This window comes from Ahaetulla prasina, chromosome 5, assembly GCF_028640845.1.
Source record: "Ahaetulla prasina isolate Xishuangbanna chromosome 5, ASM2864084v1, whole genome shotgun sequence".
Taxonomy (NCBI): domain Eukaryota; kingdom Metazoa; phylum Chordata; class Lepidosauria; order Squamata; family Colubridae; genus Ahaetulla; species Ahaetulla prasina.
Window position 1 is genome coordinate 82,074,407 of NC_080543.1, and position 27,923 is coordinate 82,102,329.

The 27,923-nt window shown below is 39.1% G+C and overlaps 1 protein-coding gene and 1 long non-coding RNA gene across 2 annotated transcripts in view; both read left to right on the top strand.

Annotated features, from left to right (window-relative positions):
* The window catches only part of PHKA2 (phosphorylase kinase regulatory subunit alpha 2), a 361,986-nt gene extending 347,157 nt beyond the window's left edge, over window positions 1-14,829 (top strand). The window contains exon 28 of the mRNA XM_058186861.1: window positions 12,793-14,829. Coding sequence (XP_058042844.1) covers window positions 12,793-12,920 — 128 coding nt within the window. The 3' untranslated portion in view covers window positions 12,921-14,829. The remainder of the gene's footprint in view (window positions 1-12,792) is intronic.
* An 8,473-nt stretch (window positions 14,830-23,302) lies between these two features.
* On the top strand, window positions 23,303-26,292 carry LOC131199751 (uncharacterized). The gene is made up of 3 exons (XR_009155403.1): window positions 23,303-24,320; window positions 24,432-24,490; window positions 24,578-26,292. It is a non-coding gene; the product is annotated as an uncharacterized LOC131199751 (long non-coding RNA).
* The last annotated feature ends 1,631 nt before the right edge of the window (window positions 26,293-27,923 follow it).

The following is a 27,923-nucleotide window of genomic DNA, read 5'->3' on the forward strand; positions in this document are numbered from 1 at the left end:
GGTTCCAAACAGGCGAGCTGTATTCTAGAATTGGTCTAGCAAATGTTTTATATGCTCCGGTTTGTAGTGTGGTGTTTTTGGAAAAGAAGCTACGCAAGATTAGGTTTACAACTCTTAGAGCTTTTTTTGCTATGTAGTTGCAGTGGGCTTTGGCACTTAGATCATTTGACATGAAAACTCCAAGGTCTTTAACAGGATGGGGGTCGTCTGTAAGGTAATGTCCATCTAGTATGTACTTAGTATTTGGGTTCTTTTTTCCTATATGTAAGACTGAGCATTTGCTGGTTGAAATTTGGAGCTGCCAATTTTTAGACCAAGCGGTTAGATGATCAAGGTCGTTTTGAATGATAGAAGTATTGTCTGTGGTGTTAAATAGTTTGACATCGTCAGCAAAGAGAACACAATTACTTGAGATATGGTCACAAAGATCATTAATGTATAGTATAAAGAGTGTTGGTCCGGACTTCCGGGTGGCTCCACCTCTTCGCTGAGCCCTAATTAAAGGGGCTCCGCACTGAATATCGTAAAAGCCAGGAAAAGCCGGCTTTAATCTTTTTCCCTGGATGAAAGGGGGAAGATAAGAGCGTGGGAAAGAATTTGGGTTAGAAATGTTAAATTCACGCAGGCACAGAATCTGAGGGAAAATTTTTATAAAATGTTTTATAGATGGCATCTAGATCCTAAAAAATTATCGTGTATGTATCCAGAAATGCAAGCAAAATGTTGGAGATGTAATTGTGATGACGCTACATATTTTCACATTTGGTGGACTTGTAAGGACATAAAGGCCTTTTGGATAAAAATTTGGTGGATTTTACAAAATGTTCTGAAAAAGAAGATAAAGTTCCTGCCGCAATTTTTCTTGTTGGGAATTATTACGGATTGTACAGTAATTGAGACTAAATTGATTTTAAATCTAATAACTGCAGCAAGATTACTAATAGGACAATATTGGAAGAAAAAGAAGTACCAACAATACAAGAATGGATATTGAAAGTTGCCAATTTGGCTGAGATGGCGAAGATATCAGCCTTTTGAAAGACAATACAAGAAAGATACTTAAAGGAATGGAAAAATGGATTGACTATATTCAACGTAGATATCAGACTAAGAGTTATCAGACTGTTTTGAATGATTATGATGTATTATGTTTGATTGCTTTGGGGAAGTTAGGAATTGATGATTGTAGGGGTATAATTAAGTTGGGACGAAATTTTTTTAGCATATGTTTGTTTTACTTTTAACTATACCTTGTGCTTGTTCCGGGAAGTCGGGGGGGGGGAGGGGGGTTGCGAAGGGAGGGGGGAGGAGGGGGGGAAAGGGGGAAAAAAATTTTGTAAAACTTTTTGAATTAAAAAAAAAAAAAAAAAAGAGTGTTGGTCCAAGGACGCTGCCTTGAGGAACGCCACTCTTGACAGGAACAGGATTTGATAAAGCATTGCCAATTTTGACCACTTGTTGTCTGTTAGACAGAAACGCAGATATCCATTTGTGAAGGGGTCCTGAGATGCCGTAGGATAATAGTTTTAGGAGAAGTTTATCGTGTACTACTGAGTCAAAAGCTTTGCAGAAGTCTATGTAGATTGCATCTATTGATTTGCCTTGATCAAGATTTGTAGTCCATATGTTCTTACAGTGGAGAAGTTCTAAGTTACATGATAATTTTTTCCTGAAACCAAATTGTTTATTGGAGAGTAGGTTGTTAGTTTCTAAGTATGAGGTAATGGATTGGTTGATGATTGATTCCATGACTTTGCAGGTGACGCAGCAAAGAGAGATCGGTCTGTAATTTTCGACTAAACTGGGGTCTCCTTTTTTGAAGATAGGGATGACTGTGGCTAGTGACCAAAGTTTGGGAAGGGAACTGGTAGTGAAAGCTTTATCAAAGATAATACTTAGGGGTTCTGCTATATTAATGGAAAGTTTTTTTAAGACGTATGCACATAGTCCATCGGGGCCAATAGATAGTGATGGTTTTAGGTTATGAAGAGCTTTTCCAATGTTATCTTCTGTGAAATCTATATGAGTTAAGTCATCATAATCATTGCTGTACGTTTGTGGAATGTCGGATATGTGTTATCGGAGTTAACAAAAACTGAGCCAAAGAAAATGTTGAAGAGGTTTGCTTTAACTGTTTCGTCATTGCATTCTTTGTTGTTAGAATCTTTTAGTGGTGGGAGGATTATTTCAATGGCTGTTTGGGACTGGATATGCGTTGCTCCCTACAAGGAAATCAGACTAAGGTATCAGTACCAGTGTCATGTAAGTCAGTACTACTTTTACTGTAACAGGATCTTGCAAATCTGAATATGCTTTTCTCCCCTCCCCTTTATCTTCATGAAAACTAAAGAGAGGCTTGTCTGAGAGTTTTTCTCAATTTTCTTTCTTGGTCCAAGCTTAGTTCCCTCTTGTCTGACTATTGCCTCTGTAATGGCTCTTCTTCCTGTCCTGCAAGGTCAGTCCTTCCCCAGACAAATTCATCCATAGAAATAGTATTTGTCTACAACGCATCAACTTTTGATTGGGTAACTCTTCCACAATAGCTATTTTGTCAGTATATCTTGGCCCTAAAATATTTTCTAGTACTTTTGAAGGAGAGTCTCTATCTCTTATCTGATTTTATACAGATTGTTAATAGAAACACAAGGCTGGAAATGACCATTTAAGCCAGTGGTTCTCAACCTTTATAGTGCTGCGACCCCTTTAATACAATTCCCCATGATGTGGTGACCCTAACCATAACATTATTTTTGTTTTGAATTTATCGCGCATGAAGCCATATTGGCTAGCGATCTGAACTGCTTGTGATTGCCTTGAGGACGGAGGCATTAAAGCGGAGACTCCTCCCCTATTAAGTTTATCGCGCCTGAAGCCAGATTAGGCTAGCGATTGGGAATTTATTTATTTATTTATTTATTTTATTAAATTTTTATAAATTTTTATACCGCCCTTCTCCCGAAGGACTCAGGGCGGTGTACAGCCAAGATAAAACACAAAATATATACAAATTAAAACATTTAAAACCTAGCAAATTACAAAAAGGCTGATAATTAAAATTTAGTTTTAAAATTTTAGAAATATTAATAAAACCCCAAATTAAAATTTAACACTATTATGCCAGTCCCGCTTGAATAAATAGGTGTGTTTTTAGCTCACGACGGAAGGTCCGAAGATCAGGCACTTGACGTAAGCCAGGGGGAAGTTCGTTCCAGAGCGTCGGTGCCCCCACAGAGAAGGCCCTACTCCTGGGGGCCGCCAGCCGACACTGTTTGGCGGACGGCACCCTGAGGAGACCCTCTCTGTGAGAGCGTACGGGTCGGTGGGAGGCATAAGGTAACAGCAGGCGGTCTCGTAAGTACCCGGGTCCTAAGCCATGGTCCTAAGCCATGGAGCGCTTTAAAGGTGGTAACCAAAATCTTGAAGCGCACCCGAAAAACCACATTAAGCCAGTGCAGGCTACGGAGTAGTGGTGTTACGTGGGAGCCACGAGCGGCTCCCGTTACCACTCGCGCAGCCGCATTCTGGACTAACTGTAGCCTCCGGGTGCACCTCAAGGGCAGCCCCATGTAGAGAGCATTGCAGTAATCCAACCTAGATGTAACCAGAGCGTGAGTGACCGTGCATAAGGCATCCCGGTCAAGGAAGGGATGCAACTGGCGGACCAAGTGAACTTGGTAAAAGGCCAGGAATGATTGCAGCTGGCTTGAGAGGGAGACATCAGAGCAAAGATTTCTCTCTTTTTTAATTCATCGCGCCTGAAGCCGAATTTGGCTAGCAATTTGAAGAGCCTGCAGCTGGCTTATGGAGTCAACCACTGGAGCGTGATTCTTCGACTCGCAAGTATACTTCCCATATTTCCGATGGTCTTAGGCGACCCCTGGCAAATCGTCATTCGACCCCCAACCGGGTCCCGACCCACAGGTTGAGAACGGCTGATTTAAGCCATTAGACAGAGCCCTCTACTCAGGGATCCAAATTAAAGCTGCCCAGGCAGACAGGTCTCTTTCTAGTCCTGCCCTAAATACATTCAATGAATAGAAGACCACTGCTTTTCCAGAGCTGCTTTCATGCTATTGAATTGCTCTTACTGCTAGGGAGTTTTTTCTAATGTTCAATTGAAATCTGACTTTCTGTAACTTACATCCATTATTTCATATTCTGCACTCTGGGACAAGAGAGAACAGGCCTTAAAGTTCTCTATGATAGTATTTCAAGTGTTTGAAAACTACTATTATATTCAGTTACCCTTTTTCATAACTAAATATCCTTCAATCCCTTTTCATAGGACTTGGTTTTCAGTCCCTTGATTTCCTTGCTATCATTCTTTGAATATGTTCCAATGTCTCTGCACCCCTCTTAAAGGGTGATTCCTCAGGACTGTCAGAATAAATTACTTCCCTTGGTTTGGTAAATATACTTACTGTATGTAAATACAACTAATGAGATACTAAGTTTTACCGCTAGGTAAACGTCTCACACTAGAAACATTGTCATTGGAATTCTTAAAAAACAAGAATTACAGAGTTAGAAAAGATTACGAGTCATTTTGATCAGCCTACAAGCTCATGTACTATTTTTGGGCCAGCAATGTCCATTATTCTAAACAATTTGATATCTCCCATAAATTGCATCTTTACTCAGTTCAGCTCATTTATGAATGATTCATAATAGCATCTGTCCCGTACAAATCTAGAATCTATTGCGTCTGTTCTTCTGGTATATAATTTGCTACTTTTACAGCTCCTCATCACATTTTCTTCCTGTAATATGCAACATAGAAAATTACTTGTACATAAAAACACAATCCTGACAAACGAAACACTTTTTCAAATCACATTACCTGTGCAAATTGGATCATACTGGGTAAAAGCTGCAATGAGGTCTGATTTGTGGGTACAAAGTTTCTCTCGCAAACCCTTTAAAGCAGAAAACTCAATAGCAGTCACTCTACAAAGAAAATAATTAAACTAGGCAATTAGAACAACAAAATCTCTTTACAGGTCCATGTCAGAGTACAGAATTTTAGGAGTTCTGAAATTCCTATATGAAGAACTAAAAAAAATACTTAAACATAATGGTAAACGAATAATGCTGCATACTGTATTTAGTTAGAAAAATTGAAAAAAACTTGCATTTAGGAAAACAACTACATGAGTAGCAATATAATCTCATAGTTCATGTAGTCAGAGTTTTATATCATCAATTTAGGTTTTTAAACTAAAAAAAAGGTGAAAAAGTGAGGAAATCTAAGCAAAGTGTAGTATGTAGAAAGTATGTACATCCAACAGAGAGATGCTTACCACATTTACATACACACAGTACAATAAGGATAAAAAAGCATAAATAAGTAATGGCCATACGGGATTAAGTACAAATTGAGTTTGATGGTTTTTAGCATTACTATCCTTCATTTCAGTTTTAGTCTTAGAAACCGTATTTTACGTTTGTACTGCTAGAGCTGATCAATAGCTAGTTTTGTGGAAAGGAAGCAGATCAGGGGTGAAATGCTCCCAGCTCGTACAGGATTGGCCGATCTGGTAGTAATGGCGGCAGGTGGTTCAGAGAACTGGTAGCAAAAATCCCTCCCCACCCTATGCCCAGTTGAGCCACACGATCGTCAGAGCCTTTTTGTTTGTTTTTTTACTTTTAAAAGCATTTTTTAAACAACCTCTTTGGCCAAAGAGGTTGTAAAAATGCTTTTAAAGAGTTAAAACAAGGCTCTGATGATTCCAGCTGAGGTGCCTGATCATCAGAGGCTTTTTTTTTACTTTAAAAAGCATTTTTTAAAAGGTAAAAAAGCTGAAGCCTGCTAGGCAAAAAATGGGGGTGGGTGGGAGGTTCAATTGAGAGAGAAAGAGAGAGAGAGAGAGAGAGGGAGGGAGGGAGGGAGGGAGAGGGAGAGCGGGAGAGGGAGAGAGAGAGAGAGAGAGAGAAAGAAAGAAAAAGAAAGAAAGAAAGAAAGAAAGAAAGAAAGGGAGGGAGGGAGGAAAAAGGGGAGGAAGGAAGGACCACAAACCTGGCACTAGATGCAGCTTCAGAGGATAATCCAGGGCCGGAAGGGACCTGGAGGTCATCTAGTCCAACCCTGCTACAACAGGACATTGTTAATGAGTTTCTGTCTTTTGATCCCCCAGTCCAGGGGTGAAATCTAAACATTTTCCCTACTGGTTCTGTGGGCGTGGCTTAATTGGTGGGTGTGGCTTGGTGGTCAGGTGACTGGGCATGGTCAATAATAATAAATAATAAAAATAATAAATTATACAAAACTTGGGAGGCACCGGTCTACCTTCTTTAAAAATAGAGGCACTGGTGCACCGGTCTACTCGCTGCCTACAGCACTGATCAGTTGTAGTGCGGCCCTTGAGAGTGTGATTATGTGTGGGGTGACTAGAGATTATAATTTAGGAATTATTTTGGATTATGATTGTTAGTTTTGATACCCTGCATTTTGTTCTGGGAAGTCGGGGTGGGGGGTGGGGGGTAAGGGAGAGGGGAATTGGGGGGTTGAGGGTAAAGGATGGAGTGATGGTTAATGTACAGGGATTATTGAAGATGTATAAATATAATTAATGTAGGGTCGGGTCTGCCCAGTTACCATTTTAGAACAATGGGGAGGGAGAAAAGAGGAGAGAGTAGGAGGTAGGAAAGAGGAGAAGAGGAAGGAAGAGGGGTAGAAGAGGGAGAAGGAAGGTGGAGGGTGGAGGGAGGAGAGGATGTAGATAAGAGAAGGAGACGAAGGTCTGGAAAGTAGAAGAAGGTAGAAGAGGGAAGAGTGTTAAAAAGGGGGGGGTGACTGGGCAAGCCCGACTAATTGTATATAACTGTACATTGGATGAGCTGTTTGATATGATTGTAAAAATAAAACTTTTTTATGAAAAAAAAATAAAAAAATAAAACTTATCTAATATACATGCAATTCTCAACTTATAATCACAACTGGGACCAGAATTTCCATTATGAATCAAGGCAAATATATTGCAAGATTCAATTTGGGTCAGACACCAGGACCAGAGGTTTACACTTCCAAACTTTCGGACTCATGCCGGAGCCCATCTTCAGGGAACTTCTGTCTACCAGAATATGTGCTTTGGGCGATTCTGTGAGGCCTACTTACGTGGTGCCTTCCTACTGATTGATTGGTGTGTTGATGGCCATTGGTTATTGTTTCCTTGTGCTGCCAAGTCCTCAGCTCCTAAATACTGATAAGCTAGTGGTAAACTAGCACTCTTGTTGACTGACAAGGTGCCCATTTACTAAACTAGGAAATTTCCCAGAATTTCCATTGTTAAGTAAGATGATTGTTAAGTGAATCATGCCCAATTGAATGACCTTTTTTTGCCACAGTTGTTGCAGTTGTCAAGTGAATCATTTGGTTTTTAAGTTAAAATGGCTTTCCCCATTGATTTTGCATGGGGGAAAACAGCTGGAAAGATTGAAAATGGTGGTCAATGAGCCGGGGATGCTGCAACTGTCATAAATGCATGCTGGTTGCCATACTTTGGTCCCATGATTGTAAGTGTGAAGAACAATTTTAAGACATTTTTTAGTGCCTCTGCAACTTCAAACAGTCATTGTTGTAAGTTCAGGATTACCCGTAGTTTGTTAGTAAAGAAAGAACCACAGAGATTTCTCTCTTAACTAAGGCAGAATATCAGCAGATAGCCAGAATCTGCAAAGATGAAGTCAGGAAAGCAAAGGCTCAGGATGAACAAAGACATGTGTCAGATCCGTGTATCTGCCATTCTTCAGAGGAAGTGGGGACTTTGGTTCTTGAAACATTTGCTTTCTATTTTCCTTTCTATGTATCCTATATCCTGCCTTGCATTCTTGTGACTGGCAATTACACACCTCTTGGGGAATGTAAGGGGAGGGTGGGCCATGTGGACTGCAATGCTGGAAGATGGCCATGAGAAAGTCGTCTTATCTCTTTCTCAGAGTGGCCAGTACAATAACATCTCCACATCTGCGGATTGGCTGAATCCACATTGGACTGTTGGGAAGGGTTCCTAATTTCCTTTATCCTAGTTGTATGGCCTGAGGAACCTCAGAGCCTGCTTTGATTCTATCCTGGTATTACCCTTTTTCAATAGAAGGTTCCTTTTGAAATGCCAAGTTTCAAGAGTCTTCACTTTCTTGAATAAGGGGGAGAGGCTGGACCTTACATAAAGCAGGCTCTACAAATGTGGTCAACCTGGAGAGGAAAAACTTTTCTACTCTACCGAGGGGACCCTGCAAACCATGTCCAAACAGAGCAGTGAGCAGGGGGAGGCCAAATGCTGGGGAGAAACTACTATCACTGCCCAGCCTGACACTGGCTCCATATGCCCCATTGAGGACATCGAAACTGTCCTAGAGAGCTCCAGGAAGCCCCGATGGTCGATTGGTGTGGAGAAAAGGGACAGCTGGGATGGAAGAACCAGGGGAATCACCCTCATCCATGGTAGCTGAAACCAGGATGGAAAATGGAACTGGAGTCCCTATCTGACCAGAAAGAGCTTTGTTGTGACCCAGGTTCCCGGACTCGGACTCCTGGAGGACGATGATTCAGAAAGTGAGGAGGAACTGGTAAGGCCTGCTTCCCCTTGTCTCTCTCCCTCCCTGGCACCCACCCAAGAGGAGGAGGAGGAGGAGGAGGGGCCGATAAGGCCTGATTTCCCGGGCCTTCTTCTGATTTGGCAACGCCCCAAGAACAATCTTGGCTTGATGCAAGACTGCGCAGACGTGACCGGCGTGCGCAGCAGAGGAGGCGTTGGGACAAAGTCAAAGAATGATGAGTCACGGATGAGTCACAGGGACTATAAAGCAGGAGGCGGAATTTCCTGGCTTTTTGTCTTGGACAAAGTAGTGAATTTGTGTGGGCAAATTGTTTCAATGGAGGAAAGAATATATTCGTAAGTAACTCTGTCCTTATCTATAATTTCATAGTTATCTCCAGAGACTTTGCAGGCGCGTGGGTATACGTGGGCAGAACAACTCTGTGCCAGAGGAATCCAGCCTAATCCAGCCATTTATGTAAATAAATTTGAAAAGGAGGCCTTTAACTGACTCTTTGTTGGGAGTATTGGGAGAGGCAAACAGAACAAGCTGATTGAGGAACCACTGGGGGATGACCGACTGAGATGACAGTCAATTAGCTCATGATGGAGGCCCTGGAGAAACTTAACATCCGAGATGACCCAGGCTGCCAATGGAGGAGAGTGGGCAAACCACCAGCTGTGGATGGCACCCGAACTGTCACCCTGGACCCAGCTGCAGCCAATGAAGCCACCGCCACTGGAGCAATAGCCACACCAGGGATCCAGCCACTCACTGCCCCAGCCCAGACAGTCACCCCCGGCCAGCCGAGGGAACTCCAGTTGGAGAGGAACCCCCCCCAGGGGTGAAATTCAATGGAGACCCCCAGAAGTTGGGCTTCTTCCTGGCCCAAGTCCTCACCTACATGCAGGAGTACGGGCGAAACTTTCCAACCCAGGGATCGCGAGTTTGAGTTGTCACCCTAGCCCTGGAAGGGGCAGCTGCCAGATGGATAGTAACCCTCCACAACCCCAATGCCCCAGAGCTACGAAACTTCAATCGATTCATGACAGCCCTGTGGCACTGATTTGGAGACCCCTCACTGACCACAAAGCCTGTGACAGCATTACAGTTGTAAAGTAAGGTTGCTGAATACACCAAGGAATTCCATGACTTGGCTGGCTGAGTGGACTGGCCAGAAGACATATTAGTGTGCTGGTTCAAAGATGGACTAAATGATGATTTATACACTGCCTGTCCAGCCGGTGGGCCCCTAACTGCCTGCATGAGTGGTCAAACGGCTCATGATGGAGGCCCTGGAGAAACTGAATCAACATGATCTGAAACCAGCACCACACAGGCAGAGTTTGGAGCAGATCCCCACCCCAGGAAAAAAGGGAGCTGTTCAAGCCCCAATCCACTTTAGCACTGAGGGCACCAAGTTGCTTTAAGTGTGGAAAGGAGGGGCATCACACGGCAGAGTGCCATTCAAAAACTTCCACCAGAAAACTTTTCCCCAAACAAGTACGTTGGGCACAATATTTTAAATATTTTGATTTACATTCAGATATCTCCTGGGGGTGGGGTGGGGAACCTCCTAGCCAACACCCTATCCAGAAAACCCCAATACAACAGCAAAAAGTTTAAGGTCGTTAAACCTTTGCTCCAAACACCCTAGCTAGCAGCAAAAGTAATCACCTGAGCACAGGCAAAAGGGAAACCGCCTGCCGACAACACAATGGCTCAAGGATTTAAGGAGGCACTCCTTAAGAACTGGTTCCAAGCACACAAAAACAACTGCTTGCTTAAATTTAGCCTGGGTAGGAGACAAACTTTATGTCCCTGCCAGCCTGAGACTGGACCTAATGAAACAATGCCATGTTTCCAAACTAGCCAGACATTTTGGATTTGTCAAAACCCTACATCTCATCAAAAGACAATTTTGGTGGCCAACTCTTAAAAAAGACATTGAGAGCTATGTTGCTAGTTGCCTTACGTGTGCAACTGCTAAGAGACACTAGTGGAAATCCAGGGGACTCTTACAAACTGTAGCAGAACCTTCAGCACCCTTGAGAGAGATTTCCATGGATTTTATTGTGGAACTTCCTGAAAGCATGGGAAACATGGTTATTTGGGTTGTCACAGACCTTTTTTCAAAACAAGTCCATTTTATACCTTGCCAAAAGATCCCAACAGCTAAAGCACTAGCCAAAATATTTCTAGTGCACATTTATCGCCTTCATGGTGCTCCCCAAAGGATTGTTTCTGACAGGGGTTTTGAATTCACTTCCAAATTTTGGTGGGCTTTTTAAAATCTATTAGGCACCGCCCAGTGATTAAGCACCTCATCACCCCCAGATGAATGACGGGGTTGAACACATGAATGGGGTATTAGAACAATATTTAAGATGTTTTATAAACTAACAACAAAACAATTGGACTGACCTCTTATCATTTGCTGAAGTAGCTTACAATAACTCTGTACACAGCAGCACAGGGGTCACCCCTTTCCAGCTGGCTCAAGGGCAAGAATTCACCTCCAAGCTAGAACTACCCACACAGAAGCCTAACATCCCCTCCCTCAAGGAGTAGATGAAATATTTACAAACCACATGGCCTGTTCTGTTTCCCTCTCCCAATACTCCCAACAAAAAGTCAGTCAAAGGCCTTCTTTTCAAGTTTATTTACATTTGGCTGGATTCCTTCGGGCACAGAGATGTTCTGGCCACGTCTACCCACACGCCTGCCAAGTCTCTGGAGATAACTAGGAAATTATAGATAAGGCAAGAGTCACTCACAAATATATTCTTCCCTCCATTGAAACAGTTTGCCCGCGCAAATTAACTGCTTTGTCCAAGATAAAAAGCCAGGAAGTTCCGCCTCCTGCTTTATAGCCCCTGTGGGTGTCACTCCGTGACTCATCATTCTTTGACCTTGTCCCAACACCTCCTCTGCTGCGCGCGCCTGTCACGTCTGTGCAGTCTTGCATCAAGCCAAGATTGTTCTTGGGCGTTGCCAAATCAGAAGAAGGCCCGGGGGAATCAGGCCTTGCCAGCCCCTCCTCCTCCTCCTGGGTGGGTGCCAGGGAGGGAGAGGGCCCAGGGGAAGCAGGCCTTAGCAGTTCCTCCTCCTCACTCTCTGAATCCTCCTCCTCCAGGAGTCCGAGTCCGGGAACCTGGGTCACAACATGGCCAGTTGTCAGGCTAGCCCTGCAATAGGTTAGAGCTTTTAAACCAGGGATGAAATGCTCCCAGTTCGGACTGGATCAGCCAATACGGTAGCGATTGCGGTGGGTGGTTCAGAGAACCGATAGCAAAAATCCCTACCCCCCCGCTCATGCTCCCCCAATCACCCAGTTACCTGCTTGCCTGTTTGGCCATTTGTTGCTTCTTTCTGGCTTTTTCCTGTCACTCGGCACTTAGACTTCCACCAGTCACTTTTCCCATAACTTGGTGCTTCCGGCCCACCCACCCCACCCCTGGCCTATATAAGTTTCCCATTCTACATGGCCTAGCTACTTCGCCCAGACGTTCGCCAACGCCTGGCTGCTCAGACCTTGCCTTGCCTCGCCTTGCTCGGATGCCTCACCGACTGCTACTCGCTGAAAAAGGTAAGCATCACCGGTTGCAGCCTAGCATGCCACCCCCCCCAATCCATTGGGCTCGTGTAGTTCACACAACCGCCGGGGATCATTTGCAGGCCACGTGCTACCCCGCCAAACCCCGGGTACCTGTGCTTGCCTGCCTGGCCTACCTAACCTCCCACCTTCCTTCCCCCACCCAGCCTCCGGCTTGCTTATCTTCATTCTTCGGACTGAATCCCGAGCTGCTGGTTGCAACGCCTGCCTTCCTTTACTTGCTGCAATCCCTGCAATCAATTGTATCTGCTAGTAACTGAATCTGCCTGCCTGCAATCAATCTCATTGGTGAGCAACTGAATCTGTCAGCCCTGTCCCTTTAACTGGGTAAGTTTTTTTTATTTTGGGTGGAGCTTTAAAAAAATAGTTAATTGGGGGTGTTTTTAGAGGTTTTTTTTTTTCATTTATAGCTTAGGAGGTTTTAAATATAGCTGATTTTATCTAAAAATAAAATAATAAAATAAAATATTTGTGCAGCTTTCTGAGATTTGGTATGTTTCTTTAGTATTTCACTCTAACTACACAAACACACACAATCTCACAAAACTGTGTGTGGCATTTTGTGTGGGTAAAGTGTGAAAGTTAGTTTTTGGGCTTTTTGTGGCTGTGTGAGTTTCCTGCTTGTTTTTTTCTTTTTGCAGTAGCTGCTGCATTTAACAGGAAGGATGAAAAGGCAACAGACTTGAACAACAACCAGCAGAAGTGGAACAAAAACCATCCTCAGTGCCACAAGCGCCACCACCTGAGAAAAGCAGCAAATCAAGTATAAGAGTCACCCACCGCACCTGAAATTGGAAGTATTCTTCCAGACTGCTGGACCATGCAACAGTACAGCTACTTCCAAGAGAAGTATGTCAGGTTGGAAGTTTCAAACAAGAAACTAGGTTGTAAATACTGTGCGAAACATGGCTTCACAATGGAAAGCGGTATTCATGTGTCCAAAGAGTGGAAGCTTTTCAAGATTGAACCAGCTGGGAAAAACAAGGAAGTGCACCAGGAGTCTCTACGGAAGAAAAAGAGAGAACATTTTGTAGTGAAATCACACACCATTTGTAGAGACAATGTGAAACAAGCTGAGCAGGAAGCCATAAACAAAAGCAATGGACAAGATTTCTGAAAGGCAATTTGCCACCACTTCTAAAATGTTCAAAACTGTTTACAGCCTGGCAAAAGCATGCAGACCAATTTCAAACATAGAGGAATTGATAGAATTGAAAATTGAAAATGGAGTAGATCTGGGAGTAGGATTGCATTCAAGACCAACAGTTGTCAAAATAGTTGAATGCGTTGCAAATGAAATTAAAACCCAAATGTTTTCCAGCATCATTGCACGGAATCTGAAAATATGTCTGATCATTGATGAAGCCTCAACAGTATCCTGCAAACTAGTTCTGATACTTTTCTAAAAAGTTGAGGACTCAGAAGACCCAATTTTTGTTGAGCTGGTTGAATTGAAGAAACAAGATGCAGAGACGATAGGTTCTGCAGTTTTTGAAAGTTTACATAAGGTTGGATTTATCCGGGATTACTATCAAAAAATTTAATAGCGTTCTGCTCTGATGGTGCCAGCATTATGCTTGGGAGAAAATCTGGAGTGAGCACCAGAATAGCAAAAGAATTCCAAATATCATCATATGGCACTGCTTGAACCATTGCCTCCAACTTGTTTTGCCATAAAGGAAATAAAGCAAGTAAATCATTTAAAAAATTTTATTGATAAGATATGCTCCATTTTCCAGCAATCCAATAAAAACCGAATTGAACTTGATGAAATAAAGAACTTGAAATTAAAGGGGACACCTTTATAAAGGGGGGACACCGATAGGAACTGTTTGGGATGCGAGTAAAGCTTTTATTAGAGGTATATTGATATATTTGGACAATAGGCAGAGGAATAATAAACAAAGGCAGTGTAGGTACTTGGAAGAAGAAATTCAAAAGAAATAACAATTATTAATACAAAACCCACAAGACCAGAAACTTAAAGAGGCTATAAGGATATTACAGAGTCAATTTAATATGTTAATGGCAGACCAGGTGGCAACAAATATACAATATGCTAAACATAATACCTTTTGTAATGCAAATAAACCTGGGAGGTGGCTGGCATATAACTTAAGGAAAAAACAGAAAGCACGCATCATAGAAAAAATAGAATATAAAGGTAAAGAGATATATCAACAGGACAAAATTAAAAAGGCCTTCTCAGAATTTTACACTACTTTATATGCTAAAGATAAAATACTGAATAGGGACATTTATGATTATTTGAAAGATTATAAGGTTAATACTCTAACATTAGAACAAAGGGAAGAGTTGAATCAGCCGATAGCTACTGGAGAAATAGTGGAGGCAATTAAACAATTAAAAATGGGTAAAAACCCGGAGGCTCCAGTGACGTCACCCTCCTGCTGGGTGCTCTAACAGAGCACTCAGTGTTAGAAGATTGTAAAAGTCAGTGAAACAGAAAATAAATCACTGTTCACTGAGCTTAGCATAATCTCTGGGTGAAAGAGGTTATCAGAATTGTGGAAGAGTGGCAGGTCTGACATGGGGTTTGCTCTCAAGAGCGAATTTTCCTGGATTTATGACCCCACCGAATTCCACTCCTTCCAACTTCAGCACGCCCCTGTTTTTATCAGGGAAAAGGAGAGGAATGTCGCTTCTGCTCTAGAGGACTTATTAAATTGATTGATATTCCAAGCAGACGGGAATTTCACAAGCGTTCGATCTTTGATGCAGAATCAGCAAGTACCGACTCCTTTTGAAACTTGAAACCTTTCTTTGTCTTTGATTAATTGACTTTTAAAATGGCGTCTAAAAGTGAAAGTAAAATTTTTAGTACGATGAAGCAGCGTTACTTGTGGATTGTTACAAGCGGAGTTTTTATACTGAAAGGAGGAAGGAGAGTTATTAAGTTTGAATTCCTGATTCTTTTGAAGACAGAATGGCAGCTAAACCTTTAAAGCCTTCTGGAAGAAGGGATCTGAACCAAGTCTTGAGGAAATATTGAAAGAACAATTAAAACTTTCTGAAGATAGGCAAAAGAGATGATGGAGAATTTTAATGCAAAAATAGAGAAGATATTCTTATGGCAGTTCAAGGACTGAGTAAAAAAATTGAAGGATTGGAAGTGGAAATGCAACAGATCTCTCAGTCAAATAAGCATTTAGAAGACAAAATCAAAGGTGTTCAGAAAAAAGTGGATGAAAATGAAGATCAGGTTGTGATATTACAATATAAACTTATGGAAGGAGCTCTTAGAATTGTGGTATGCAGAAGGCGTGGAGAAGACTTAAGAAAAATTATATCAGAAGCATTGGCTGAATTTATTGAAGTGGACCCCCAAGAGGTAGCTTACCAAATTGATAAAATATATAGAGTTAATTCCTGGATTGCAAGACAGAGAAAGCTTCCTCGGGACATTGTGGTTTATTTTGTGAAAAGGACTATGAGAAATCAGATTCTGCAAGTTTCATATCAGACAACTTTAAAAATTGGAGAACAGGAGTTGAAGGTGTTGAAAGAGATTCCTTCAAAGATGTTAAGAGACAGGAAGGAATTTGCTTTTTTTACACAAGAACTTAAAAAACATCAGATTCAATTCAGATGGGAGGTGCCAGTTGGACACCTTCTATCAAGGAAGGAGATATAGAATTGACACTGTTTTAAAGGCAAAGGATTTTCTTTCTACAGTTTTGAAAGTCGAAATAGAAGTGATAGAAAAACTTCAAGAGACTCAAGAAGGTGTGGTGATCCAAGAGCCTTTATTGCTGCCAGTATTAGAGGAACCACAAGAGCAAAGGGTGAGAGGGCCCTTAAGCGTGAGAGCAACAGTCTCAAAGTAAAGTCAGGATCCCATTATAGCTGTGGGAGGAGCTAGGAAGAGGAGGAGCTTCCGTTGTCTGCTTCAAAGCTTCAGGAGGCCAAGTAATGGCAAATAGAATCTTGTCATGGAATGTTAATGGCTTGAATTCAGCTCAGAAAAGAAGGAAAATATTTCACTACTTGAAACAATTAAAATGATGTGATTTGTTTGCAAGACACATATAAAATTATCAGACCAAAATATTTAATTAATTCAAAATTGGGTAACCATTTTGTTGCATCAGCTTTGGAAAAGAAGCATGGAATTGTATATATCAGGAAGGATATACCAGCTAAGCTAATTGAGGCAGATATTCAAGGAAGATTTATTGCTATTGAACTGGTGATAGATGCAAAAAAGACTTTGTTGATAGGTATTTATGCACCTAATCAGCAACAAGAAAAGTTTTACAAAATGTTACATGAGAGGTTGACCCTCTGGGATTATAGTTCGTTTATTTTATTAGGAGACTGGAATGGAGTAATTGATACAAGAAGGGATAAGAGAACCTCCAAGAAGATACCTATACATGCAAAATTAAAATCCTTTTGAAATGATGGAAGACTTTGAGTTTAGAGATATATGGAGGTTACGGAATCCAGATGAGAGAGATTTTACTTTTTTTTCTGATAGGCATCAATCTTTTTCACGCATTGATTTTATTTTAATTTCTAATGACTTGCTTTCTAGGGTGAAGAAAACGAAGATATTTCCGAGGTGTTTAACTGACCATAGCCCAGTATGGATGGAATTATTACAAGGGAAAAAAGGTGGTAGAACATGGAGGTTGAATGAAAATCTGTTTAGATATGAGGATAATGTAACTTATTGTAAGAAACAGTTAAAAGAATTTTTGATTTTAATATGTACAAAGGGACACCTATAGGAACTGTGAGCGAGCAAAGCGTTTATTAGAGGATATTGATTTACTTGGACAACAGGCAAAGGAATAATAAACAAAGGCAATATTTGGAAGAAGAAATTCAAAGGAAGCAACAGTTATTAATTCAAAACCCACAAGATCATAAACTTAAGAGGCTATAAAAATACAGAGTCAATTTAATATGTTAATGGCAGACCAGGTGGCAATATACAATATGCTAAACATAATACCTTTTGTAATGCAAAATAAACCTGGGAGATGGTTGGCATATAATTTAAGGAAGAAACAGAAAGCACGTGTCATACAAAAATAGAATATAAAGGTAAAGAGATATACCAACAGGATAAAATTAAAAGGCATTCTCAGAATTTTATACTGCACTATACAAAGACAAAATATTGAATAGGGACATTTATGATTATTTGAAAGATTATAAGGTTAATATTCTAACATTAGAACAGAGGAGGAGCTGAACCGCGATAGCTACTGGAGAAATAGTGGAGGCAATTAAACAATTAAAAATGGGGAAAACCCCTGGTACAGATGGTCTTACAGCAACTTATTATAAAAAAACACAGGATGAAATATTAGGCCCACTTAAAGAATTATTTAATCAGATACAATTAGGAGTGGGAATACCCCCGTCATGGAAAACATCTTTTATTTCACTGATACCAAAAGAGGAGCAAGACTGCTCTAAACCTGGTAACTATAGGCCGATTTCACTTTTAAATAATGATTATAAGATTTTTGTAAAAATAATAGCAAATAGATTAATGTTAGTTTTACAACAAAGAATTCATACTGATCAATCTGGTTTTATAAAAGGGAGGCAGATGAGGAATAATGTTAGACAGATTATTAATATATTGGAATATTTGGAAAAGAAGAATACTTCAAGCTGCACTTATTTTTTTGGATGCAGAGAAAGCCTTTGATCGATTGCATTGGGATTTTTTATTTAAATTAATAGAGAAAATGCAATTTGGAGACTGTTTTATTAGAATAATTAAAGCGATTTATGGAGAGCAAACAGCACAGATTATAGTAAATGGTAGTTTGACAAGTTATTAAGATTGCGAAAGGAACAAGACAGGGATGTCCCTTATCACCATTATTGTTTGTTTTGACTCTGGAACCATTATTAGATAAAATACGAGAATTAATGAAAATAGAGGGAATTAAGATTAGACAATATGAGTACAAAGTTAGAGCTTTTGCAGATGATGTAATGGTTACGTTAACGAATCCTATAAATTCAAGTAGATTTTTGTTGGAAGTAATTGATAAATATGGAAAGGTATCAGGATTTAAAATAAATCAGAATAAAACAAAAGTGATAATTAAAAATATGTCTATACAACAGAAACAAAAACTAGAGGAAATGACAGGATTTGAGGTAGTAAAAGGTTAAATATTTAGGGGTCTATATTAGCTCATCGAACAAGAAACTTTATAAGAATAATTATGACTTGCTATGGCAAAAAGTTCAGAATGATATGAGTGGCTGGAAGAAATTGCAGTTATCCCTATTGGGAAGGATTGCGGCTATTAAAATGAATGTGTTACCTAGATTTTGTTTCTGTTCCAGATGATACCTATAATTAAAAGGATAAAAATTTGGAAGATTGGCAGAGTGGGATTAATAAATTTATATGGCAGGGTAAAAGGCGAGGTTAAAATGAAAATAATACAGGATTCACGGGAAAGAGGTGGTTTAAGAATGCCTAACTTTAAACTATATTATGAAGCAGTAACCCTTTCAGTAATAAGTGACTGGTTTAACTTAACAGAGGAAAGAATTTTGAATATAGAAGGTTATGACTTGTTATATGGTTGGCATGCGATTTATTTTATGGAAAAAAGTGGATAGGGCTTTTAAGAATCATGTGTTGAGAAGTGCCCTTTATGGTCTGGAATAAATATTCCTATAAATTAGATTACAAGATTCCTATATGGGCGAGCCCTAGACATGCAATAGAGAATATAAATATAGAACAGAAACAGGAAATGATTACATATAAAGAACTTTTGTATGCTGAAGGAGGTAGATTGCAATTAAAATCATTACAGGTATTAAAATGAAGAAGGAGGAATTATACTTGGTTTCAATATGGGCAAATAAGTGCTAGATGGAAAGAAGATCAAAAATTGGTATAATGCAAAGGAGGAAAATTTAATAAAGCAAATTAGAAATCAGACCCAGGAGCATATAAAGAGATTGTATAATGTGTTGCTTGAAATAGATTCGGAAAAGGATTTGGTAAAGGATTGTATGATAAAATGGGCACAGAATATTCAGGAACCAATAATGTTGGAAACATGGGAGAAAATCTGGGTTAGAAATGTTAAGTTTACACAAGCACAGAATTTAAGGAAAGAGGTGGTTTAAGAATGCCTAACTTTAAACTATATTATGAAGCAGTAACCCTTTCAGTAATAAGTGACTGGTTTAACTTAACAGAGGAAAGAATTTTGAATATAGAAGGTTATGACTTGTTATATGGATGGCATGCGATTTATTTTATGGAAAAAAGTGGATAGGGCTTTTAAGAATCATGTGTTGAGAAGTGCCCTTTATGGTCTGGAATAAATATTCCTATAAATTAGATTACAAGATTCCTATATGGCGAGCCCTAGACATGCAATAGAGAATATAAATATAGAACAGAAACAGGAAATGATTACATATAAAGAACTTTTGTATGCTGAAGGAGGTAGATTGCAATTAAAATCATTACAGGTATTAAATGAAGAAGGAGGAATTATACTTGGTTTCAATATGGGCAAATAAGTGCTAGATGGAAAGAAGATCAAAAATTGGTATAATGCAAAGGAGGAAAATTTAATAAAGCAAATTAGAAATCAGACCCAGGAGCATATAAAGAGATTGTATAATGTGTTGCTTGAAATAGATTCGGAAAAGGATTTGGTAAAGGATTGTATGATAAAATGGGCACAGAATATTCAGGAACCAATAATGTTGGAAACATGGGAGAAAATCTGGGTTAGAAATGTTAAGTTTACACAAGCACAGAATTTAAGGAAAATTTTATAAGATGTTTTATAGATGGCATTTAGATCCCAAAAAATTATCATGTATGTATCCTAATATCCAAGCGAAATGTTGGAGGTGTGATTGTGATGATGCTACATATTTTCATATTTGGTGGACCTGCAAGAAAATTAAGGTCTTTTGGATAAGAATTTGGTGGATTATTCAAAATGTACTGAAGAAGAAGATAAAGTTCCTGCCACAATTTTTCCTTTTGGGAATTATAATGGATTGTACAGGGATTGAGACTAAATTGATTTTGAACTTAATAACAGCAGCAAGACTGTTGATTGGACAATACTGGAAGAAAGAAGAGATACCTACAATAGAAGAATGGATATTGAAAGTTATTAATTTGGCTGAGATGGCTAAAATCTCAGCGTTTTTAAAAGACAATACGCAGGAAAGATATTTAATTGAATGGGAGAAATGGATTGATTATCTACAAAACAGATATCAGATTAAGAAATATCAGATTGCCTTTGAATAATTAGAAAGTTATTTTATGTAATGGGGAGGGGGTTGGGAGACGAAAAGCTTTGGATGTGGTTATTTGGATTGGAAGGGAAAATTTTATTCTATGTTTGGTTTATGTATAACTTTACCTTGTGATTGACCCGGGAAGCCGGGGGGTGGGGGAGGGAGGGGGGTGTTTTGTTTTTTTTTGGGAGGGAGGGGGAAAAAAGGGGGGAAAATGTTTTTGTTTTTTTAAAACTCTTTCAATAAAAAAAAAAATGGGTAAAAACCCCGGTACAGATGGACTTACAGCAAGTTATTACAAAAAGTTACAGGATGAAATACTAGGTCCACTTAAAGAATTATGTAATCAGATACAATTAGGAGGGGGAATATCCCCATCGTGGAAAACATCCTTTATTTCACTGATACCAAAAGAGGAACAAGATTGTTCTAAACCCGGGAATTATAAGCCGATCTCACTTTTAAATAATGACTACAAGATTTTTGTTAAAATAATAGTGAATAGATTAATGTTAGTTTTACAACAAAGAATTCATACTGATTAATCTGGATTTATAAAAGGGAGGCAGATGAGGAATAATGTTAGACAGATTATTAATATATTGGAATATTTGGAAAAGAAGAATAGTTCAGCAGCACTTATTTTTTTGGATGCGGAGAAGGCCTTTGATCGATTGTATTGGGATTTTTTATTTAAATTAATAGAGAAAATGTAATTTGGAGACTGCTTTGTTAGAATAATTAAAGCGATTTATGGAGAGCAAACAGCTCAGATTATAATAAATGGTAGTTTGACAGAAGTTATTAAGATTGCGAAAGGAACGAGACAGGGATGTCCTTTATCACCACTACTGTTTGTTTTAACTTTGGAACCATTATTGGATAAAATATGAGAATTAAAGAAGATAGAGGGAATTAAAATTAGACAATATGAGTATAAAGTTAGAGCTTTTACAGACGACTTAGTGGTTACTTTAACAAATCCTATACATTCAAGTATATCTCTGTTGGAAACAATTGATAAATACGGAAAGGTATCAGGATTCAAAATAAATCAGAATAAAACAAAAGTGATAATTAAAAATATGTCTAAACAACAGAAACAAAAACTAGAGAAAATAACAGGATTTGAGATGGTAAAAAAGGTTAAATACTTAGGGGTTTATATTAGCTCATCGAACAGGAAACTGTATAAGAACAATTATGACTTGCTATGGCAAAAAGTTCAGAAAGACATGAATGCTTGGAAAAAATTGCAGCTATCATTATTGGGGAGGATAGCAGCTATTAAAATGAATGTGTTACCTAGATTTTTGTTTCTGTTCCAGATGATATCAATAATCAAGAAAGATAGAAATTTGGAAGAATGGCAGATTGGGATTAATAAATTTATATGGCAAGGTAAAAAGGCAAGGGTTAAAATGAAAATAATTCAGGACTCACGGGAAAGAGGAGGCCTAAAAATGCCTAATTTTAAATTATATTATGAAGCAGTAGCCCTTTCAGTAATAAGTGATTGGTTTAATTTAACAGAGGAAAGAATTTTGAATATAGAAGGTTATGACTTATTATATGGATGGCATGCATATTTATTTTATGAAAAAAAAAGTGGATAGGGCTTTTAAGAATCATGTGTTGAGAAGTGCTCTTTTACGTGTCTGGAAAAAATATTCTTACAAACTAGACTATAAGATTCCTATATGGGCAAGCCCGAGACACGCAATAGAGAATATAAATATTGAACAGAAACAGGAAATGATTACTTATAAAGAATTCTTGTATGCTGAAAGAGGTAGCTTGCAATTAAAATCTTTACAGGTATTAAATGAAGAAGGGAGGAAATATACTTGGTTTCAATATGGGCAACTAAGCGCTAGATGGAAAGAAGATCAAAAAATTGGTATAATGCAAAAGGAGGAAAATTTAATAAAGCAAATTAGAAATCAGACCCAGGAGCACATAAAGAGATTGTATAATGTGTTGCTTGAAATAGATTTGGAAAAGAATTTGGTAAAGGACTGTATGATAAAATGAGCACAGAATATTCAGCAACCAATAATGTTGGCAACATGGGAGAAAATCTGGGTTAGAAATGTTAAGTTTACACAAGCACAGAATCTAAGGGAAAATTTTTATAAGATGTTTTATAGATGGCATTTAGATCCCAAAAAATTATCATGTATGTATCCTGATATCCAAGCAAAATGTTGGAGATGTGAGTGTGATGATGCTACATATTTTCATATTTGGTAGATTTGGACTTGGAAGAAAATTAAGGCCTTTTGGATAAGAATTTGGTGAATTATTCAAAATGTCTTGAAGAAGAAGATAAAGTTCCTGCCGCAATTTTTCCTTTTGGGAATTATAACGGATTGTACAGTAACTGAGACTAAATTGATCTTGAACTTAATAACAGCAAGGCTGCTGATTGGACAATATTGGAAGAAAAAAGAATTACCTACAATAGAAGAATGGATATTGAAAGTTATCAACTTGGCTGAGGTGGCAAAAATCTCAGCCTTTTTGAAAGACAATACGCAGGAAAGATATTTAATTGAATGGAAAAAATGGATTGATTATTTACAAAATAGGTATCAGATTAAGAGATATCAGCTTGCCTTTGAATAATTAGGATGTATTATTTTAGAATGTTATGGGGGAGGTTAGGAAATGAAAAGACACGGATGAGGCTAATTGGATTGGAAGGGAAAATCTTAGTCTATGTTTGGTTTATGTGTAATAATACCTTGTGATTGACCGAGAAGCCGGGGGGGGGGAGATGGGGGTTCTGAGGGAGGGGAGGGGGGAAAAAGGGGGAAAAATGTTTGTTTGTTTTCAAAAACTTTTTCAATAAAAAAAAGAACTTGAAATTAACATCATAAGGATTGGTCGAGTTTTTGGGCCAAGATGGGCTGCCTGTAGTTTAAGGGCAACCATAGCTGTGTGGCGTGCTTATCCTGTGCTACATCAATATTTTCATGCGAATGCAAAATACTCAGGTATGGCTGCTCGTCTAGAAAATAAACATTTCTTAAATGATTTGGTGTTGATGATAGATATTTTGGAATAAATTTCACTTCTTTCAAATATACTGCAAGCAAACAATAGGGACATAATAAAAGCTAAAAAACTGGTGAGAAGATCAATAAAGGCATTTATTGATCATATGGGAAAGGGCCCATACGAAAGAAAAGTTGAAGGACTAATTACCTCAGAAACCTTCAGGAATATAAAATTCATAGAAAACGATTGATTTGTTGGTCTTCATCGAGAAAGTCTTTTACAAAGTATCAACAAAAATTTGCAGAAACGACTGATGGACTGTGAGCATTTAAAAACTGGGAACCAACTGCAAGACACCACAAATAGACTACAGTTTCTACAGTTTTTGGTGCCAGAGAACTGAGATTTTGAGGAAATAGTCATTCCATGGGCAGCAGCTGAAGAACAACAGTGCACATTTAGTGACATTTTTAACTAAAAAATTGACATCAACAACTATAGAGATTTTGTGGAGAATGTCTTGAAAGATTCGAAGAGGTATGCAATTCCTGACAGTATCAAAAAAGCAAAAGATATTGTCAGAACAATTGCAGTGAGTTCTGCAGAAGCGGAAAGGGTTTTTTTGAAAATGAACCTGATATGTTCAGAAAGCAAAAGTTGCCTAGCCATTTCCAATCTAACCAACTTCATGACCATCAGCGTTACTGGACTACCTCTTTCAAAATGGGACCCTATTCCTGCAGTGAAAAAATGATTCAGAGAACACCATCGCTCAGCCAACGACCCGTGCGTCAAGTGCAAGAAAAGTAGAAGTGAGGAGAGTGCCACTGAAATAGCTATGTGGAAACATCTCAAAGCTAAAGACGACTAACAGTTTTATGTAAGTATTTAAGTACCTCTTTTATTGTTTTTTATTGTTTTGTGTACCTCTGTTATTCTTATTTACCTATTAAATGGTTAAATTTGTATATCATGTTATATCTCCTTGCAGGTCATTATTATCATTGGTGCAAAAAGTGTCATTGAAGACAAAACTTTTATTGCTCTTCTGTAAGTATTTGTGTACCTGTTACTCTTTTGTGTATTATTATTTAAGTATTGATTGCATGAAATAATTGGTATATCTTCTTTTTGTAGGTCAAAAAAGGGCAAAGAAGTGACGTCGACTTGGCCACGCCCACCCAGTCATCTGACCACAAAGCCATGCCCACCCAGTTATCAAATCACGTCCACCAATTAAGCCACACTCACAGAACCGGTAGTGAAAATGTGTCCATTTTTTCTCCCTTATTTCAATGTATCCTTTATACATACAAGTCTAATATTAATTTATGTACATATATACATATAAATAACAGCGTACCCAATTTCATTTTTATAAACTACATTTTTTCTGCTTCCTCTTATTTGTTGTTACATTTCTACTTCTATATCTTCTTTATTTGATCTTTCCTTGCCTCTCCTCTCTCCTCTAGCCATTTGTACCATTTTTCCCACACTATATAATATTCTGTTTCCTCTTTTTCTTGTATCTCCTTTGTAAGTTTATCCATTTCTGCACATTACAAGACTTTTCTAATCAAATTATCTTCGGTCATTATGTTACTGTTTTTCCATTTCTGTGTGTATATTATTCTTGCTACTGTGATAATATGGATGATTAAATATTGTATTTTTTTTTCATAAGACCCTGGGAGTATTCCTAATAAAAATGTTTCCGGTTTTATCTCAATATGTTATTTCTTCTAATTGTAATTTAATCTTACTCCAATACTGTTTTGCTTTGGGGCATGTCCACCACATGTGGTAGTATATTCCCCTTCGTTGTTTGCATTTCTGTGCATTTCCAACATGTTGATGAGGTATTGGGAAACATCTTAGCCAGTCTTGCTGGTGGCAAATGCCACCTATAGAACATTTTATATATATTTTCTTTATAGGGTATAGACATTGTCAGTTTGTAGTGTTTATTGCATATTTTCTCCCATTTATCTAATTCAATGTTATATCCAAAAAAATTTGCCCAGATTATCATATTTTCTTTGACTACCTCCTCTTCTAATTTCTATCTTAATAAATAATTATAATTTTTTAAAATCAATTTATCTTCTGTGCCTTGAAGAATTTTATCTAATTTGTGTGTTTCTCTTTGGAATCCGTATTGTGTTAAATCTGTCTTATGACTTGATTGTATTTGCATGTAAGGCCACTAATCAATGTCTGTACCCTGTTCTTTTAATTCTTGCTGTGATTTCAATTCGCCTTGACTATTTAATAAATCCTTGTATCTTTTAATTTTGCTAATGTCCAGAATATCAAATAAATTTGCGCCTCCATTGTAGATATCCATTCTGGGATTTTATCATAATGATTCTTTTTTATCCCTTGCCATGTTTGTAGTAATGCATCTCTAATTAGGTGTCTCTGAAAGCATCTGTATTGTCTATTCTTTCCTTCCCACCCTCTCTGTAAATCGTGCCCCTCTAAGGTTAGAATTCTTTTATTTCTTAATTCCATCCAGTCTTTAATCCAAATAAGTGCTGTAGCTTTATAATAAATTTCCCAACCTGGGAGTCCAAAACCTCACTTTCCCTACTATCTTGTAATGATTGTATTTTAATTCTTGATTTATTTTCCTGCCAAATAAAGTTTGCTATTAATTTATTTAGGTCTTTAAAGAATTTCCCCCCTAGTTTTATGGGTACTACTTGGAACAAGAATAATATTCGAGGTAATATGTTCATTTTAATTGATACTATTTTTCCTAAGAGCGATAATTGTAATTTTTTCCAAATTTCCAAATCCTTCTTTATCTGTAATATTTATCATAGTTATCTTCTTTAATCGATGAGCCTTTATTTGTTAACCATATTCCTAAATATTTTATTTTTTTGGTCGTTTGGATACTGTTGTGGTCCACCAGCAGCCTGCAGAGCTGGCAATGGAGTCGGACAGCGATGAGGCTGAGGTGGGACCAGGGCCATCGGGAAGTGAGGTGCAGACTCCAGAGCCTCCAGAGACTAATAGTAGTGAGGCAGAGGAACAGGAGGAGCCTGTTCCTAATACATGCATAAGAAGAGCTGCCAGAAGGCAAGAGCAGCTCAAGCAAAGAGGACAACTCAGGAGTAGGGCCAAGAGATGATTGGTCCCTCCCATAAAGCTTAAAACAGACCAGCAACGGCATTTGGGCTTTGCCGGAAAACAATGTTGGTAGCTTCATCTTCTTCTTTGTCTTCGTCTTGCATTTATTTTTGTATCTGTGACTTCTGAACGTTTGCCAAAAAAGGCATTTGGCAGTTTGCCTAATTAGACCAAGGTTTGCGATAGGACTGAGGAATTTATGTTGGGAGGAATTTCTTTAATTTAGTTGAACTACGCTGGGAATGAAGTAATTCTCAGCTGTTTGAATAAAGTTTGTTTGTTTTTTCACTGACTGAGTTTCCTACTACCTACTTGGGCCTGGGTCACAACAGTTTGTTTTCCAGCCCACGAGGATAATTATCAACAAACCTCTCAATGGAGGAGCTCCATGCCATGAACGCGCAGCTTCAGCTGCAAGTAGCTTTGTTATCTGCACAGATGGCTCAGCTCCAAGCTCCAGCTTCTCCCCCTCCCCATAGAAGAGGTCATATTGCTGTGCCAGACAAGTTTGATGGTACTCAAGCCATGTTTCCTGCTTTTATGGGACAATGCCAGCTTTTTATCAGCTTGAGAATGGAGGACTTCTCCACTGACCAGGATAAAGTGGTGTTTGTACTCAGTCTGCTCTCATGCTCTGCAGCTTGCTGGACCATCCCCCTGCTGATCCAGGCTAGTCATCTGTTGGATGATTTGGGGGGGGGGTTGTAGCATCTCAGACTCAGACTCGGACAAGTCGCCGTGCCCGCCAGGAGACCCATGTGGTTCCAGTCAGGCGTGAGACCCTGGCTCCATGGGAGGAGCCCATGGAAATAGGCGCAGCCAGACCCTGTCTGTCAGTGGCTGAGAAAAATAGATGACGATCAGGGGGTTGTGCTTGTATTTCCGGGCACATGGCCACCTCTTGCCCAAAGAAGCAACGAGGGGAGCCAGCTCCTGGGCCTGCCCAAAGCCACAGAAAACCTTTTTGGGAAATGCCCTGAGCCCAATCTAGGGGAGACCCTGGGTCGGGTGTGCACCAATACCAAGGAACGCCCACTGGATGTGGAGCCCAGACCCCTCCAGAACCTGATTTTGACAGCAAAAGTCTTCTTGTCCAATAGTCAGAAGGGGATTCCTGCTCACGCCTTGGTGGACTCTGGAGCTACAACTAACTTTATGGACATGGCGTTTGCAGCCAAATATTCAGTCCCTCAGTGTCCAGTGGATCCTCCCATGCTTGTGGAGACCATAGATGGCCAGATGCTTCTGTCTGGGACTATTATGGCCACCACACAACCTTGCACCTGACCATCGGGTCTCGTGAGTAGGCCATTCAGTTTTATATTACCTCTGGCCTGCATTT